Genomic DNA, 18,670 nt, shown 5'->3' on the forward strand with positions numbered 1-18,670 from the left:
TACTTATGAGTATGCAAAAACGATTACATTTTGATGTTCTTTATTCAAAGATTCCGATTTTTTATATGGATTCTCCAATTCCTTGACACTTGAATAATGTTCCGAGTAAAATTTTCAAATCACTTTCCATCGGTTTTTATTCTTGCTTCTCATTAGATACTTTTGTAAAGTACTGGTCGGTGCTTCGTCAAATCAATTATTTCGAGCTTCTTCAGCGTTCTCCTTATGTTCAATCGGGCTCCTTTAAAGGGCGCATACCATGAATTTTCATAGGTATAGAAGCCTTCCATGAATTCTCATGGAAGGCTTCTATACCTATGAGGTCGCAGATTGCGGAAAACCACGTGGTGCCGCTCATCTCTTCGTCATCATTGTAAGAAACTGCATGGGAGTCGCTTTAGTTGCTACCAGGTGCGTTAGAACATGCCAGTATGTTCACGTTCCGTTCCCCCCGGCTTCCGTGCCGTTTTTTTACAGCGACTACGGAGAGATGAGCGGAACCACCTAGTTTTAATCGTAGGTGCGATAGGGAGTAGCCGGACCCTCCTCAGGTGAAGGGAGTCAAGCTCATTGGGTGCAACCTAAACAAAAAGGTCCCTTCGCCAACGGTACAAAAGTGAAAGGGGTCGACTATCGCATGTATAGTTTTAATCTACGACCGTGTATAGAAGCTTTCCATGGGAAGTCTATGCTACGTCAGATTCGTGGTATGCTGCCTCTAATGGTGTTACCTTTTTGTTTTTATACCGATCAACATTGATCAATACGGTTGCGACTTCTAACAAAATGATAACAAACGTTTATTATTACAAAAATTAAAAAAAAAAAACTTAACAAATATTAAAGAAAGGAATGTAATTCATTCCAAATTTATTAGTTTTTAACAACGAGATGATGAATGACGACCTCAGGCCCAACCATCACCGCATCACGAGCTGCTTTCTGGAAAACATTTTCTTTTGATTCCTGATGGTTCCGATGCAAATACAGATCTTTAGAAATACTCCATATAAAGACCATCGGAGGAAAACATTCTAAACATGTCTGATAGTTTTATTCTGAATGTTTTTTTTTTCGTGAGCAGTGCAACATCCTCATAAGATTCAAGATGAAGGATTCCACAAGCGATTAGGATTCTGCCCGCGGCAGTGTACGGCCCCCTTTCTAAGACGAAGGGTTCAAATACTTGCATCAATACTTACGGGGCGAAACTTCCTTGTCAAAACACCAGAGGGGTTTCGTTGTTTTGCTGTTTCTTTTTAAAGAAGAGGTCCCTTTTTACAACATGGGACTCACCTTCATAGTAGCAATTTCTTCTTTCCAATCCTCTTTTGCAATTCGCTTGACAGCCTCAATGAATAGATTCTTAGCTTTGTGGCAATTTTCTTTGAACGTTTTCATAACTAGCTCCATTGACACCTAAATCAAATGTTAATGCCTATTGAAGTAAGATCTAAATTTTAATTGTTAGAGAGATCTAGATTTTTTTTTCGAGAGGATGGACTTAGTGTATACTCGTCTAACTTAGAACTTTACCATTCTTCATCGAAATATAAAAGTGATATGCGGTTTGGCGAACGCTGAATAAAGGGGACATTGCCACTCGAAGAGGAAACCAGGATTCATGAGTGAGACTCACATTGTTGCTGCCTTACTCATCTAATTTGTTTCCATTCCTGATGCTCATTAGTAACTGATATTTTATGTCGACTGGGATATCGCACATCGGTTACGGATAAAGATATGCTTCGTGGTCGTATTTACCGTAGTTCAACAAGTACACATTCGAAGCAAAGAAGTAAATTTCAAACAAAACTCTGACGTGCTCATCTTCTCTCCAACAGTCGTAATCAGTGACTAGAGCTGTTGTTGCATACGGTATTCCAAGTTCTTTGGCAAGACAACACTAAAAAGAATCTGGCAAAATCATCACTGTCGATGCGACCAACTACGTCTCAAGAATTGCATAGTTGTTGTCTTACAAACATAAACATAACGGAACAATACCTCTGGTATCATTGTCATGTTAATCAAGTTTGCACCCCAAGATCGGAAAATACGGCTTTCCGCTTTGGAAGAATATCGAGGACCATTAATACATACTCCGAAACCACCGTCATGATATTTAAGGTTAAGATCCTTAGCCGCTCCAATAAGGATCTGTGAATGAGTTAGAGTTGGAAAATTGTAGCAACATTCGCTGTTCAATATTCTAATTGTAATCTCACTTTTCTTAACTTCTCATTGTAGGTAGGATGCATCTGAATGTGACAAACTCCTGGAACTTGCGGGACGGTCCCATCGAAAAATGTGGTTTTGCGTCCAGTTGTTCTGAAATTGTGCTTTACTTTTGCAAATATAGCTGACAAACATTGTCAGTTATTGATCATCCTCGGATCAGATAGGAAAATTAGCAGCGAACATAAAGCAAGCAATTATATAATTCCTTCTGCTTTATGTCTAGTTTGTGAAAAAAAGCTGATACGTGAAAAGCAGGATTAGACTTTACCAGCTAGACTTACTCATACAGCGGAAGGTTCAGATCATGTTTTTAGGGACCTTTTAAATGCAGCTCCTATCCATCTATTACCAAAAACATTAGAATGAATGCCATAAAACAAACAATTCTTGACGATTGTGATTATTCGCTTTCTGTCGCGTACAGGCACACAGGATAAAAGCATGGTGTTAATTCACTTGGGATGCGCCAACTAAGAATCGCTCGAGATTTACGAACGCGTAGCTGCGTACTGTTGTATACTGTGCAAGCTCCTAAATGATCTATGCTGTAATCACGCCGCTGTACTTAGCTGTTACACCAACAATGTAACTGCCATCATCTTATCACGACTTGATCACAGCTCATATCCTTGAATGCGATAAAGACACCTTTTTTGAGAAATGTATGTGTAGCGAATAGGGAAATTCAATTGACGACAAATTCTAAGCAATACAGATATTGAACTATTCACTTATAAGAAAGTTATGAATACCTGTCAAAAACTGAGTCAGGAAAGACGAGATCGCCCGGTTTCACATCTTCTTGCAATGATCCACAAGCGATTGATGCGATGATCACAGAGGCGCCTACACGTGAAACATTTACGAACGCAAACAATAAAAGTGTACAGTCTTAATTACCTAAAGTGTGCATGCCCCATAAATTAGCACGAAAATTTACGTCTGAAGGCATGATATCGTGTTTACGGCCATGACGAGCAAGAATAATACAGTGAACATCGCCAATAGTTCCTGAAAAGAAAAAAATGGTCAGCAGAACTCTGCATATTTCCTTCCCGTCAAACTGAAAGGTATATCTCAAAGCACAAACTACGAAGGAAGGTGTACGGTTATTCATTCTGATGTTCACGCGCTTATCATGCATCTGCATATAAGTTTGCTCATTGATAAAATGAAAATGTTTACTTTCTGATTGACGTGACGCGTCTATGATTTATTCAAACAATCGCGTCACGAAACAGAAATGAAAAATCCTCCACAGAGTTCCAACCCCTACCATATTTTCGATTTTTGCCACTATTTTCTCATTGTCCCAAACAGGATCGAGAGCAAAACACTGACAATTAAGGGTGAATTATGAGAGGTAATTAACGAGCGAATGGTAATTAACGAGGACCAACTGCGGGGGAGAAAACATATAACCACATCAAAATTCGATGTTTCGAAAGAAGATATTTTCAAACTGGTTTGATTATTTGCGCATGTAACCATTTTTTATATTCCTAATGCTGAAATGAATATGGATTCAAACAAGTTGTCCACTAACGTGTTGATACTGAAATCAACAGTATCTGGGGCACTGTCTCAACAGCTAAATAGTTATGCCCAACATAGTTGTTAATTATTCACTTCTATTTTTAATTATTACATAGTTTGTTCCTAATCAATTGACCACTTAGATCGAATACATGAATGTATAAATTGAAAGTAACAAAACAAAGCTGAAACAAAGGAGGAGCTGGACCCTCCTCAGATGAAGGGGGTCTAGCTCATGGGTGCAACTCAAGTGACGAGGATCCCTGAGTCAACTGTACAAAAGTGAAGGGGGCCCATTTGCCAACCGTACGAAAATGGTGAGGGTCCTTCCGCTGACAGTCCAAAAATGAAGCGAGTCCTTTCGCAAGCCGTCCAAAAGTCAGGAAGGTCCCTTTGCCAACCGTCAAGAAGTGTAGTGGGTCGGAGAACTGACTATCGCATTCATGGAATAAAATAGAATGAATGTGAACCCGCCACCCTCCCAGCTGTACAGTAAGATCAAAACGACATGGAGCACGGTTCAGTTGCGTAAGCGGCTGCACTCGAAGCGGCGCGGTGGAGATAGCGGTTGGAATCAACGTGGGACCGTCGCGAACAGCAGCGATGGATGGCGCCACCAAGGGTATTCCCGTGATTCCAGCCGTTACGCTCCTCCACCCCGCTTCGAGTGCAGCCGCTTACGCAACTACACCGCGCTTCGTGTTGTTTTCACCTTACTATACCTTTTCAAGAGAATGCCGTGAGGTTTTTAATGTCAGTACACCATGAATTTTACGATCTTGGGATCGTTCCACGAAAAATGATGTAAGTGATGTAGATTACGAGTGTGAGTGCATTCATGTCCAATTCTCCCTCAGTGTTCTGAAACGACCACCTTGTGCAGATTTCTTCGAAGTCACTTGTAAAGCCTACTGGAAGGCTACGGTTCCCTCAGCAACCTGTCCGTTAGCCTTATTTAAGTAGGCCGTTGGAGAAACCTCATTGATTGTCGTCCGCTCGCTCATAGATGCGGCGCGTCCACTGGAACCGCAGTTTACAGTGTGCCTAGTAAGAAAATTTGCACACGAAGACCATTTCCCATGCCGTTTTGAACGATTGGGCGGAATCGAGCGTCTTCTCTGTCTCATATTCGTAATCTACTCCCTTAATCCTATCTTCATTGGGGAGATCCTAAAATCCCTTGTGATATGCTGCCGTTAAATCAAACGATGAATCTCCATCCGACTCTCATGGAAATAGAACATCCATAAACCAAGAGAAAATGGGCGCAATTTTGTAGCAGATTGTCTTCTTGCGCTTAATTTCAGATAGTTCTGCTCCAGACATAAAGACAGATCCCTTCGCACAGTTCAATTCTTACCTTCAAGGTACTTGTCGCTAGGCTTCCCGAATGGTGTTTCCACTTCCACTTCCCTTGCATTTTGTAGAATTTGTGGATCTTCGAGACCGGATCCACCTATGATCCCCACTTTGAATACCATTCTGTCGATAGTAGTTCGGATGAGGTTGTTATTGGTTTGGTCACTAGAAAAAAAAAAACAACTAATAACTAATAAAACAACTAATTAATGAAACAGCAAGCAATAGACGAAACATTTGGATGGGTAGACCAGGTAGGTAGAACTGAAATGAAAATGCGGACTTTCACATCGCATTGCCACATCAATAAAGATCAAAAGATCATGAGAAAGATCGATACAACAACCCACAAGACACAACCAAAAGCTTTTTCCACTCAAAATTGATGTTAGATGTTAGTAGAATTAGCAGAGGATGTTCTGGATTATGATATGCAACAATGTTTATTTTTACCACACACAGCACTAATCGATTACATCTGATTCAACGAAATTCGCAATCGTGAGAATCTGTGTGGGACCATCGCTGCAAGACTCGTTGAAGAGACTTCTTACGGGCAACAATTTAATACGAACATCATATATTCTTCAGACGTTTTCATTAAAATAAGACTCGGTATGTACTGGCTATATACAGAAGAAGAATTGCGGTTGCCGATACTAACACAGGCGACGGAACTGGGTTATCGATCGACATTATCGAATAAGAATTGACATGAGACTATTACTTGCTCTACTACAGTCTCGATTTGTATATGTAATGTATATTTGTTGTTTGTTTGTTATTTTGTTTCTTATTTTTTGTGTATTTGTTTGTATGAACCTAACCCTAGAAAATACTGTAATGCGGCGATTGCTCGACCTTTCTAACATACTCACTCACAGGCACCATTGTCCAGCCGCGTCGCGGCTGCTTGGTGCAACTCAACTGCTGGCAACTTTATCCACTTGTGGAAACTATTCTTTTACGTTTCACTTTATCCTTCCTTTAGGATGTGAGGCTTAAAGACACTGCAGACTGGAAGTGGCGAAGAAAGGCTGGGAAGACGCAGGATTTGAAAGAGAAGTAATAAAAACAGTCCTAGAAAAATATGCCACCAATAATATAGGGAATCAAATCGTCACCAAGTTTTCGTCTAAGAAAAAACGATGAATTTCCATCGTCCTTCATTGTATCGCAGATTACACAAAAGCCGGTTTCCTGGAATTTCTACGTCCTAATTTTTTTTTTTTTTTTGCCCGACACTACTGTTAATGACTATAATCCATCACAATAGTGTTGAATGGTGTTAAACGATAAGACTAGCCGAATTACAAAGGAAGGATTCGAAAAAGTAGCCGAATTTCGGATGAATGATTCGTTAAATGTGGATGTGTTCGATCTTGCAAGCGTTGCTGACTCGGTGCTGGTCCTGAGGCGATTGTACTGTAGAGTTTTAACTTATTGAAAATACCTTGAGTTATACGAATTTCTTGCATCGAAAGAGCGTATAAAGAGCGAAGGAAGAAGCGTAAAATCGTAAATAGGTAGGAATCTGTAGGAAGCACAGCTCTCTCCAAAAGAACGTGAGCGGAACGAACGTAACAAGTAGGATTTGTACCGGTTCCGTAATTGAAACGCACCACAGAGCCAAATCCACAAGTGAAAATACAGATTTCCAATAGTACATGATGAAAATCTCTTTGTCATCGCCACAAATAATCCACCTAATAATGTCCATCACAAAGCCTCATTCTATCCACACAATTCAATATACAGCTAAAATTCGGCGCAGCTGGAATAGAATAAATGTGATTCAATGTTAAATGAATATCCACAAATCCCATTTTTGAAATTATGGCAGCGAACCATGAAACCGATAATATATCCCCAAATAAATAGGGGTGTAGTTGAAGAGGACACTCGAGTGCCCCTGATAATCCAGAAAAAACGCGCGAAACAGCCTTGTGTGATATCGTCTCCCCTACGATACAACTTATTACGGGCGCTAGAACGCGGGCAACCTGCCACACGTGGCACGATTGTGAGGGCTAGAGAGCTTTTTCTGCGCATCTGGGTTATATTAACTGGACTGTGGACAGTTGACGACTGCAGAACTGCCGCGTGACAAGTTGTGTCGTTGAAGACACAAGTCCAACGTACGCACTTCCACACTTTTTTCCGGATTACCAAGGAGAACAGAGCATGATCACGCTAATAATCGTGAACTACGTCCCTACTCTTAACTATTCGTGCAGAGATCCCAACTTAGTCAATTTCGCGATAGGCTACCATTAAGAATAGACAGAAAACTGAAGTTAGGAGTTCCAAGAATTTTTGTTTCCTGTTCTGGATGGATGAACTTGGAGAACGAGCGAGAACTACAGCGAATTACGAATGCTATAATGGAAATAAAATAAAAGTTTTGAGTGGAAAAGTAAACAGTAAAATGGTCACAGAAATAGAAGTAAATAGTAGAGGCATGCTACTAAACATGAGTAGAAAATCACATTTAAAAAGATAATGCTTGGAGAATGAATGAAGGATTATGCGGGCATCAAAATGTGGAGACCGATCAAGTCTGGAATCATAGATCATATTGATTCAAGATCTAAATATATCAGATCCTCTTCAGTTACTAATACGTATGTTTGTATCGGAGGATCGTTTGAAATAAGTCGCTTCGTTCGAAATCCTCTTTCCTGCTATGCCAATGTATTAAAAGCAGCGCACCAAGAAATCGACTATGTTGGAATGAAAAGATAGAGATTAGAGGGGTAGATCACAAGTACGAATGCGATCACGTTCAATTCCCCCTAATCATCGTGGAAAATGGCATGGAAAAGACCCTTGATGTACGAATTTTCCAACGAGACATCTAACAACGTGTCACGTATGCGAGCGAGAGGACAAGTAAATGGCTGCTGACGACACCTATCTCGGTCGCTTGCTGACGTGGCGCACATGCATGCACCTGAAAATGTGGCACGTTACAGGATGCCTTGTAGGGAAATTCGAGTCATTTCCAAACAAAGTCATTTCCCACGTCATTTTCTGAGGATAATTAGAGGGGAATTGAGGGTGTAATAGCGGCCGTACTCCTGATCGTTATCCTAGCATATCCCAACGTCGTCAATTTCTGGTGTGCGACCTCTGAATGTTACTCAGCATATTAGTAACCAAAAAAAAAAAAACCGAAGAATTGGTCTTCACACCCTAATCGTTATGAGAATCACGTCTAACTGAAAGACTACAACTAGTCGTTTTCGTGGTAGGCTGACTTTAAAAGCATTTTGTGAATCTTAGGTCCTGCATGGAAATTTCGATAGATTGACATCGTTTAGGCTCTATTCTTGTGAGATTAAAGGCAGCATACCACGAATCTGAGGTGGTGCGGATTTCAGGTGGAGTATTCGTATACGGGATCGTAGATTATTGAGAGAAGGGTGATTCCGTTCGATTCTTCCTAATTGCCGTAGAAAACGTTCCGGCGCACTATTTTCTACAAGTAGTTTGATTGGAGCGCGCCAGCCTTCTGCACGTGCCGCATCTTCCGGGCCGTTTTTTAGGAAGAAATGGACGGAATCACACCCTTCTCCATAGTCTAATATCCTGTATACGAATACTCCACCTGAAATCCACCATCTCACACTCGTGGAGTAATGCCTTTAAAGTGGATTACTCCATTATAAGCTCACCACCTCAATTTCAGCTCACCAAATTGTTTTGAATATTTATTTTGTTCTGTATTTGCACTGTTTTGTACATTGAGAAAGACTTAGAACGAAAAAATAAAACCGATAAACTGTTCTTCAGTGCCTAATCTTTACGGAATCACTTCTAACTGGAAAGCTACATAGTGATTTTGGTGGTAGGCTGACTTTAACAACATTGTGTACAGTCTCAGATAGAAATTTTTTTAAAAAGTTTTGCATCGTTCATTCCTCTCATATTGACGTGGAGATCCAGATTACGAGACAATTTTGAATGTTTATTTTGCTTTGTATTTGTATTCTATTCTACATTACAAAATAAACAATAAAATGCAAAAGAAAAGAGATAAAAACCAAAGAAGTGAAGGGCGCTAGAGAGTGGGACCATTCCAGTGAGTTGCAGAAAACAAACAAAAATTCAATCAATTAAATGGGTTAAATAGCAAGACAACCTCTTTTTACGCAATGGCTCGAAGCTGTGCAGCTGCCGACTGCAGCCTTTCGCTTTGTGATACGGACGGCCCTTGGTGAAGAAGAATAAATTCGGGACTAATAAGGAATTTATTAGATTGATCAAAACGTCCAGAATAAGGAGTGCTTTTCTTTTCGTTGACCTCGTAATCCGAGCACTTATTTTTAGAAAAGTTTTCTGGATAGCTATGAGGAAGAAGCTGAGAAGTAATCTAATAATTAATGCACCGTTGAGACTAGTAGTTATCAACGATGAATTACCGTATCAGAGCAAGCGGTGACACAAAAAATGCGAATTAAGTGAAGAATTGGTTAAAAATTGGCGTTACATGCCAAAGAAAGAGATTTTCATGGTAGGAATGTTAGTGACAATAGTTTAATTTCCTAATTTAATTTTTTTAGTGGGGCGGGTGTAGTGTAGCGGTTAGAGGTTCCGCTTTCTGCACGATCGATCGGAGGTTCGAATCCGCCATAGTGCTCACCAAGCCTTTCATCCCACCGGGATCGATAAATTGGTACCAGACTTGTCTGGGAGGATAAAAACACTGACTTAACACATTGGCTAGACACCGCAAGTCATTGTTTAGGCTAGTTACATGTTCGCAAACCTCAAGCGATTCTCAATTGAAGTGAACGTGGGGGCGCATCCCAAGCGGATTGATTAACGACAGGAACTCTATCCTTTAACTTTATCTTTAGTTATTTTAGTGATAAGAAGGCAATTTTGCCAGTGAAAATAAACGAGAATAGACGAATAAAAGTAGCAGCCAAAGCGAAAAGACTAAATGTACTTAAATTGAAATTTTTCATCTAATTACTTTTTTTTCCAACGCTTAATAATTTCTCAGATTCTTTCTCAGATTTTTTCAGTTTCTAGGATTTCTCAGATTAATTTCTAATACATTGTTTTCAAGGAATTTTGAGTAACACAACAATTCTGAATACAGACATTTTGGAACACTTTTTTTAAAGGAGGAAACGGTGTTCAAGACATCTTCGATATCACGAGTGTACACTAAATGATGGTAAAATGAATGATTCTGTGTTCAATGAAATTTAAGGAATAAAAATTTAAAAAAAAAACAAAGAATGAGGTGGATACTGTCGAAGATATTTGGGAGGACGAACGATGGAACAACGAATTGCGTTTGGTTCCACGGGCTAAAAAAGAGGATCAGTGGGAAAGAGGAGAAGATTCACAGGTGACGCTTTTCGATTCTCACATAAATATCGACGGAAATTCAAATTTATGCTTATGAGCCGGGCATAACTTCGTGCAAAAAAACATCAACGACAGCAAATTCAACGCATAGCTTTTCATGGCTTTCCGTCTCACTTCGTAGCACGCTATTTTTTTTGGTGTTATCGTTGAAGTAATGGATTTACAAGGTAGTGGAAGTTTTGTAAAAGTCAAAATTGAGTCCATTGCTTTGCAAATTTGTTCTGATAAATTTCTATGTGTTTAGGAATTTTGGGAAAATTTTCTTCGTGGTTTATGAATAAATCCAATACGTCAAGATTAACGGAGATATTCCTCGCCTTGTAAATCTTATGTTGAAATTCTTATATTATTCCTTTTATATATTTTATATCATTTGTATCATAATTAACTATTTAATTAATATTATAATATCTACATAAATTTATTTGTAATATTGCTTCTCGATACAGTACAAATTAATGGAGACAGGGGCCGCGTATACGAGTCTGATTGCTACCTGCACGTGGTGGCCCTGCTTTAACTAAACGCAATCAGGCGTTCGAGTGTACGCGTTGGGAACGTACGAGCTATATAACCTGCACTGTTATATGGCGAAAGCTTCCCATACATTGCAAAAAGGTGCTGTCGTCCAGCACACCGCCAAAGCCCATAACCTGAAAGGTCAACTGCCTGAAGGGAGCATGGAATCTTTGGCAACAACCATTCGTTTCGTCACGCTGAACTGCCGAACACTATCGAGTGAACTCCAACAAGCCGCTCTATCCAGACTTCTGCGATATCTCTGTGTGCCTTTTGCTGCACTGCAGGAAACACGCATGAGAGATCGGCCCGTCATCAGCATCGAAAATTACACCATATACTGCGGCGATGCTGATGAGAACAAAGTAGGTGGCTGCGCGATAGCTGTGAGGAACGATTACAAGAACCTGGTGGAGGAATTTGGCTCAACGTCGTCTAGATGCGCCTTTTTACGACTGCGGGATCGCGAAGGATGTAAACTCTGGATCGTAAGTGCTCACGCACCTACGGAAACCCCTGAGGACAACAGTAAGGACGCCTTCTATGATGAACTCTATGCGTTGATGTCTAAAATACGAGGCCAGCAGGTGGTCATTGTCGGAATCGACGCAAATGCGAAGATGGGACTCGAACAGCAATCCGATGTGCTAGGAAAATGGTACTATGCAGCGGAGCGCACGTCGGACAACAGTGACCGTCTGGTCGACTTGTGCGAACAGACGGACCTCATCATCGCTTCCACTTCCGTTTAAGAGGAATCATCGACGGCATCAGCTCACGTGGCAGGAGTCAACCCTTTTAACGCCTGAAGAGCAGCGCAAGCGGAAGATGAGGACTCTTAAACTTCAGCTCGACTACGTTCTGGCGAGGAACATTCCTCAATCAGATATCCGAAAATCTAGAGCTGTTTGGGAAGTCGCGTTCGACTCTGACCACCGTCCAGTTCTTCTCAGTTTTAAGATACGGTTCCACAAGAGAAACCGAGGAGTTCCTCTTCAATCGAAAATCGTCATGGCAGGTCTGAAAGACGATGAGTGCAGAAGAAAATTCCGCCAACGTTTGTCTATTCATGTTGGAGTACGGACCAGGAAGAAGCTTAGCGATGCGGATTCCTTCACAAAGTGCATCCAGGACGCTGGAAACGCTCCCGGTTCTATTGCCGCGGAAGAAGTTTGCCTTTGCAACTGCGGAAACAAAATCCACATACAATTCTGTATGTGTCGCGCGCAGCGCTGGTGACTTCAACCCGGAAAAGCGTCTTAGAAGGAAGCTGCGTCGTCAACTGCAACAAGACCGCGATAACGAGTGTACGTCAAGAGCGATGGAGTTTGAGAAGGCGTGGGAGGGCAGGAACCCGCGGAAAGCCTACGCTCTACTAAAACAGTATAGCGGCAAAATGAAAAGATGTTCCCATGTCCTCAACACTGCCAATGGGGTAGCTGTCGGTGAAGCAACCCATTCAATTTGGAAGGAACACTTCAAAACCTTGCTGAACCGGCTGGCACCGTCAACTCCTGAACTCGAACACGTTCATAGACCGACATATGCGATTAACGAGGAGCCATCGACCGAGTAGGAGGTTCTGGTCTGTATTCAGAAAATGAAGAATGGAAAATCTGGTGGAGACGACGGGATTAGCTCAGAAATGCTAAAATATCTTCCTCCGTCTGGGATTCGTGAGATGACAAAGATCATCCGTTCAATATGGATAAACGAAAGGATACCTGATTCGTGGAGACACGCTATCATAATTCTCCTCCACAAGAAGTTATTCGTCACGGACCCAAGGAATTATCGAGGAATCTCTTTGCTGCGTGTTATGTACAAGGTATTGGAGCGCATTATCCTGGACCGACTCATTAAACATCGCGAAAAAACAACGCGTGACGAGCAAGCTGGCTTTCGTTCTGGCCGATCTACGATTGACCAGGTGTTCATCGTCAGGAGAGTGATCGAAATCTGGCAGCGGTATTCGAAGCCAATGCAACTAGCGTTTCTGGACTTTGAAGCCGCGTTCGGCTCTCCCCACCGAGGCCGTCTTCTCAACGCGCTTTGCGCCGATGGAGTACCAGGAAAGTTCGTTCGCTTGCTTGATGACATGAATCAACGAACAACTGCTGCAGTTCGAACACCAGCCGGATGTACAACACCGTTTGAAGTGGTAACTGGAGTAAGACAAGGGGCGGTGGCAGGACCCATCCTGTTCAATTTCGCCATCGACGACATTATACGAAGAACAGTCGACCAGTGTCCTGCCGACATTGTCTTACCACCATCAGGGTGCCTTGACTGACCTCGAGTACGCCGACGATGTTGTTATATTCGCGGAAAGCAGAACGAAACCTCAACATATTGTCAACCTTGTATCGAAGCTGGCTGCAGCCTACGGACTACGCTTACGCCCTGATAAATGCAAGCAGATGTGGATCTCTTCGAGACCTCGAACGGGAATCAGGGTGGATGGACAACCGATAGAACTCGTCGGTGAGTTCTGTTACCTGGGCTGTATGCTAAAGAACAACGGCAGCTACGAGAGGGATGTTCAGCAAAGATGCGCTAAGGCCACTTCTGCATTTAACTCCTTAACGAAATGTCTGTGGTCGACCCCCATCACCAACGAAGTCAAGCTGCGAATCTACCTATCCGTAATTCGCCCCATCATGATGTACGGATCGGAGACTTGGGCAGCACCATCAACGGTTATGGAGAGGCTTGACTGCACGGAACGAAAGCTGCTTAGACGGCTACTTGGGTACTTTTGGCCTAGGGTATGCCACAATGAAATGTTTGCGCAGAAATTGATGTGGTTTACCGGCGGATGACACGAGGAAGATATCAACATCTTGCACCGCCTTCGAAAAAATCGGCTAAAGCAAATCGTCTTCGCTTCTTTGGTCATATATTAAGGAGACCGGCAGATCGCCTTGTCCAACGAATTCTGAAGAGTTCATCGGGTTCGAGCTGGAAGAAGCCACCTGGCCGAAAAAGGAAGTTCTGGACTGAGGCAGTGAAAGAGGACCTGAGGACACTCGGCGTGGATAGGCAGTTCAGGCGAGACGTAAGATTTCGCAGAACATGAAAAAGCGACGAATGGATTGATTCTGTGCAAGCTCTCGCAGAAGATCGAGAAGGTTGGGCAGAGCTGTGTTCAAGGACGGCACACTTCGGCGAAGATGCGGGTAATCGCGTCAGGCGATGACATCAGCCCGCCGATTAAGTCAGTAAGTCAATGGAGACACTTCTCACCTTGCAAATCTTACATTGGAATTCTTGTATTACTCGTTTTATACCATTTATGGGGCGGGTGTAGTGTAGCGGTTAGAAGTTCCGCTTCCTGCGCGATCGGTCGGAGGTTCGAATCCGCCCTAGTGCTCACCAAGCCTTTCATTCCTCCGGGGTCGATAAATTGGTGCCAGACTTGTCTGAGAGGATAAAAGCACTGACTTGACACATCGACTAGCCATCGCAAGTCATTGTAGAGGCCTCATCTGAATTGAAGTGAACGTGTGGGCGCATCCCAAGCGGATTGATTGACGCCAGAAACTTTAAACTTTAACTTTTATATCATTTATACCATTTGGATTATTAATAACTAATTAATTTATATTATATTATCTATGTGTATTTACTTACAATATTATTTCTGGATATAATGAAGATTAAAGATAGATGACTGATAGATTAAGGACTGTAAAGCAGAACATGACGTGAGATTTCCTATGAGGAAGGAAAGTTCTATGGGATTTGCAACGACTAGAAGTCGACGGCCGAGAACAGACGTTAATTCTCGGACGTCCGACGCGAAATGAACGCGGATTGCTGGGAAATTTTAGCATGAATCGAACAAACAGCACTATTGGGGGAGCGAAAGAAAAAAAACAACAACCAGCTGAACGGCACAGTTTCATCGTTGTTCTCGTTCGCACTGCACGTGTGCTGTAAAGCAATAGTTGTAGGGAAAAAAGTGCTTCGTGTGAATATTGGGAGATGCTGAGAACGTCGGAGCAATGCGTTTGCACTTTCAGCAATCGAATAGAGCACAGAACACTTCCAGTTCATTAACGTTTGTTTATTTATTATCTGGCAAAAGTTCAATTATCGAACGCTGTCTACCGTACCTGAAAAAAAAAACAGATTACTTCGCTACTAGTCATTATGACTCAAAACTGGGGAATGTATGATGCATTCAATTCGAGCGCTATCAGTGCTACCATTCCTAATAACTTATGGATTATAAAAACTGTATGAATGAGACGATCCGGTTAGACTGGCGGGGGAGTTTGATCGGAGAACTCTCTCTCTTTCTCACTACTTCTCTCCATATATTTTTATCTTTTTCTATCTTTTTCTCTCTATCTCTGCCTCTCCCTCCATCTCCATCTCCCCATCCTTCTCTTTCTCTCTTCATCTATCTACGTATCCCCATCTTTATCTCTCTTTATCCCTATCTCTTTAGCTCCCTCTATCTATTTCTCTCTATCTCTTTTCTTCTCTACCTCTATTTCTCTTTCTCTCTCCCTCCCTCTCTCCCTTTCTTTCTCTCCTTCCCTCTCTCCCTTTCTTTCTCTCCTTCCCTTTCTCTCTAAGAAAAGCAATCGATCAAAGAGAAAGCAAACTAGAAAAAAGATATTGTAAAACAAAAAAAAAATAATATATGACAGAGAGATGCTCCGACAGAACTTCCCAAATTACAAATTATTTTTTACTTAATAGAAATATCCCTGCTCAATGTTATTTTCTTTTTTTTTCTATCTTTTTTCACCGTAGAGTAACTGCACTTGTTTGTGTTTGTTCTCGCCATATTTTTTGGCATGCCATTGACAAAATAAATAAATGACATAAAGTAGAAATAAAGGAAAGAAGTAAATTTTAAAAAAATGCCAGTATTAGAAGAATATTGGAGATAATTGTAATGTAAATAAAAACAAAATAAAATAACAAAACATAATAATAATATGAAAATGTCATAAAACTGCTCTTTTCTGCATAGCTGCTACGATCCTATCGTACGAACCCAAAATTGTGGCTCGCAGAACTTTGGAGGCGTTTTGGATAAACGCTAAAAGTGCAAAAATGAGTAGAAGGGAAAAGTGCATAGCCGTGACCGAAGAGCTGGCTCTGTATCCAAGACATTTGCGAGTTTTGATCTACGGATTCATGTACGGTTCGCGTCCTAGTCGGTATAAGCGGAGCGATTCCATCACGTGGATGTCCGCTAACATCACGGTAACGTGGCTACTGAGGTAGGCACAACAATTTGGGCTCTTCTGGGTTTCCGTCCCCGAATGTAATATCTGAGGGGATGATGGCTTGTTCTGGATGAGGTATTTGAGAGGATATATTGCAAATGATCTGACTTTCCAGGCTCTGACGAAAGCGACAACGCCGAAACGTTAGCCGTAATAAAGTTTGTTAACAATCCTGGCTCTTGCTTCAATTCGACGATATCACAAGTCGCAATCTCTTTGACAAGATTCAAGGAAAGTCGAACTTTCGCACTTCTGGAAAATATGCCGACGAAAAGATGAAAAATATGATGGAATATGAAGGAATAAACAAATAAAACAGACGGAACATGGGACGAAAAATCAATACGGGAAATATAGGAACAGCTAGTAGTGAAGTGCAAAGAAAACTACCTCAGCGGATTTTTAATGATTCGAATCTTATCTTATCTGGCCGGCCATGTTGTTACTAGTAGGGAAAGGCGAGCGACGAGGAGATAGTAGGAGGAAATCAATAGTCGTCCTTCCATGCATGGTGCATGCGTACACAAATGCACGTGTTGAGCACAAAAAAAAGAGAAAAGCAGCTATGGTAACTCCGACATCGACGTGACGTCGCCACCGCACTGCCGCCATGGATTCGGATTCCAGTAGTGATTGTTCGATTGGATTCCCCAATGGAATCAATATTTTCCCGAGATGATAGATGACACTTTAGCGAATACTAACGTGCATTTTTGTCGAAAATCCTGTTTGTTTTGGGAATTCCCGGGTAAATCACAGGAATTGTGATCAAGCAAATAGAAACAATTCTAAATAAACAAATATAGTGGTAAGAAAGGAGGAGATGGGCCAGTGGCGAGAAATCCACAATTTTGCTCATAGTTTTTCCTTAGGCTGTGGAATAATTTGAAAAAAGTCGAATGATTTGATCTGATTGTGATCTGATGAGAAAAAGAAAGGAAAAATCGAGAGAAATTACTTTTAGAAAATTTTCCTCCATCGATCCACTACCAGTTCCAAGCTATTATTGACACGCTTGAATAATAATAATAATAATAATAATAATAATAATAATAATAATAATAATAATAATAATAATAATAATAATAATAATAATAATAATTGCAGAGTTTATAAATTAACTAGCACCAACAAATTAATTTAATAAATTAAAAATTAGCAAAAAAACGATTTATGCACCATGCCTGCATAGATGAGGTTAGAATCCGTTCAGATCAGTCAGTTCACGGTCATATGTGTCATAAGTCATATCATTATTGATTCGGTCACCAGAACTGTTGCCCATGACCTCTAATGATTTTTCACTACATAAAACATTCCTTTCAGAAAAAAATTTTAAATTTCTGTTACTTCAGAAATTTCTTTTTATTCTGGTTTCAACTCCATCTTTATCATTGTTTTCGAGTATAATTTTCTACGACAATTTTGATTTTAGTTGTCCTTCATTTTTTCACTTTTTTTTTTGTTCTACATCCTGCTCTTTTTTTCTGTTCATCCTAGAAGTACATTTTCGGATGCATTACTTGTGAATATATACGATGTGCGAAACACTTTCACACCTCATAAATAAATAATAAATAAGCAAAGAAATAAATATAGTACTTGGTTCGGTGTGCATTCCCCAAGGTCCCTGACAACCATGGAACAAAAACAGCCAGACACCACCATCACCACAGCAGTTGCTTTTTTTCTCCTACTCGACAAACAACCGACATTCATCGGCGGCGTATGCGGTCATTCCGTGGCCAGCAGATCGTCAATATCGAGTGGTGTACGAAACTTTTTTTCATAGCGCTGTAAGAGTTATTCAATCGAGGTCAGCTCTCTCGTCAGCCCGAACAAATTCCGTTCGAATATTCGAGTAGTCGAAACGTCTCTTCGAGCAGAACCCCCCAAACTCATGCACCTATTCCTTTGTGTACTGCCGATCCCAAAAATTGTAATCAATCGCAGAGATAGGGAGGACGGCATCCTACAAAGATGTTTTATTTTACCAAACGTCCTTATCCTTATGACGTTCAGGATATGGGGAAATGATCTCCTATGAAGCTTCTTCACGGTCCATAATTGAAAATGACTTCTTTCGTTCCATATAGAGAGATGAATGTAGCATATGCTATTCATATTCATATTCAGTAATCTTCTTTAATTTTTTCTTTAAGTTTAGTTTAGTCTTTCTAGTTCTAGTTAATTTTTTTCTTCTTTAATTTTGTAATTAAATGTCTTTTCCAAGTTTTTTTTTGGAATTCAACGCTGAACTGGGCGTATTTTAATTAATTAATTAATACCCAATGACCAACGTATTGTTTAGTTTTGTGTCTTGATCTACAATCCGTACGATCGTCCATGAGTAAAAATGTTACAAACGCCATACCAGACAA

The 18,670-nt window shown here is 40.9% G+C and overlaps 5 protein-coding genes across 7 annotated transcripts; 4 read left to right on the plus strand and 1 right to left on the minus strand.

Moving 5' to 3' along the window:
• Positions 1-873: 873 nt before the first annotated feature.
• RB195_020526 (uncharacterized protein) lies at positions 874-5,258 on the minus strand (the record flags this gene model as incomplete). The annotated part of the gene is made up of 8 exons (XM_013442527.1): positions 874-942; positions 1,297-1,419; positions 1,823-1,906; positions 2,008-2,160; positions 2,229-2,331; positions 2,994-3,087; positions 3,142-3,252; positions 5,138-5,258. 8 exons carry the CDS (start codon positions 5,256-5,258, stop codon positions 874-876), a joined length of 858 nt encoding a protein of 285 aa, XP_013297981.1.
• A 5,850-nt stretch (positions 5,259-11,108) lies between these two features.
• On the plus strand, positions 11,109-11,792 carry RB195_020527 (uncharacterized protein; the record flags this gene model as incomplete). The annotated part of the gene is made up of 1 exon (XM_064188872.1): positions 11,109-11,792. One exon carries the CDS (start codon positions 11,109-11,111, stop codon positions 11,790-11,792), a length of 684 nt encoding a protein of 227 aa, XP_064044753.1.
• Positions 11,793-12,070: 278 nt separating this feature from the next.
• On the plus strand, positions 12,071-12,616 carry RB195_020528 (uncharacterized protein; the record flags this gene model as incomplete). The annotated part of the gene is made up of 1 exon (XM_064188873.1): positions 12,071-12,616. The coding sequence occupies one exon, from the start codon at positions 12,071-12,073 to the stop codon at positions 12,614-12,616; it is 546 nt and encodes a 181-aa protein (XP_064044754.1).
• Positions 12,617-12,640: 24 nt separating this feature from the next.
• Positions 12,641-13,333, plus strand: RB195_020529 (uncharacterized protein; the record flags this gene model as incomplete). Of its 2 annotated transcripts, none has more annotated exons than XM_064188875.1 (1): positions 12,641-13,333. In XM_064188875.1, one exon carries the CDS (start codon positions 12,641-12,643, stop codon positions 13,331-13,333), a length of 693 nt encoding a protein of 230 aa, XP_064044755.1. The 2 variants fall into 2 exon arrangements, with proteins under 2 accessions (XP_064044755.1, XP_064044756.1); XM_064188874.1 differs by having other exon boundaries at positions 12,722-13,333.
• Positions 13,334-13,460: 127 nt separating this feature from the next.
• On the plus strand, positions 13,461-16,568 carry RB195_020530 (uncharacterized protein; the record flags this gene model as incomplete). 2 transcript variants are annotated; one of them, XM_064188877.1, is made up of 5 exons in its annotated part: positions 13,461-13,792; positions 13,948-14,098; positions 14,160-14,257; positions 16,074-16,204; positions 16,405-16,568. In XM_064188877.1, 5 exons carry the CDS (start codon positions 13,461-13,463, stop codon positions 16,566-16,568), a joined length of 876 nt encoding a protein of 291 aa, XP_064044757.1. The 2 variants fall into 2 exon arrangements, with proteins under 2 accessions (XP_064044757.1, XP_064044758.1); XM_064188876.1 differs by lacking the exons at positions 13,948-14,098; positions 14,160-14,257; positions 16,074-16,204; positions 16,405-16,568 and having other exon boundaries at positions 13,461-13,862.
• Positions 16,569-18,670: the final 2,102 nt, after the last annotated feature.

This window comes from Necator americanus, chromosome II, assembly GCF_031761385.1.
Source record: "Necator americanus strain Aroian chromosome II, whole genome shotgun sequence".
NCBI classification, from domain to species: domain Eukaryota; kingdom Metazoa; phylum Nematoda; class Chromadorea; order Rhabditida; family Ancylostomatidae; genus Necator; species Necator americanus.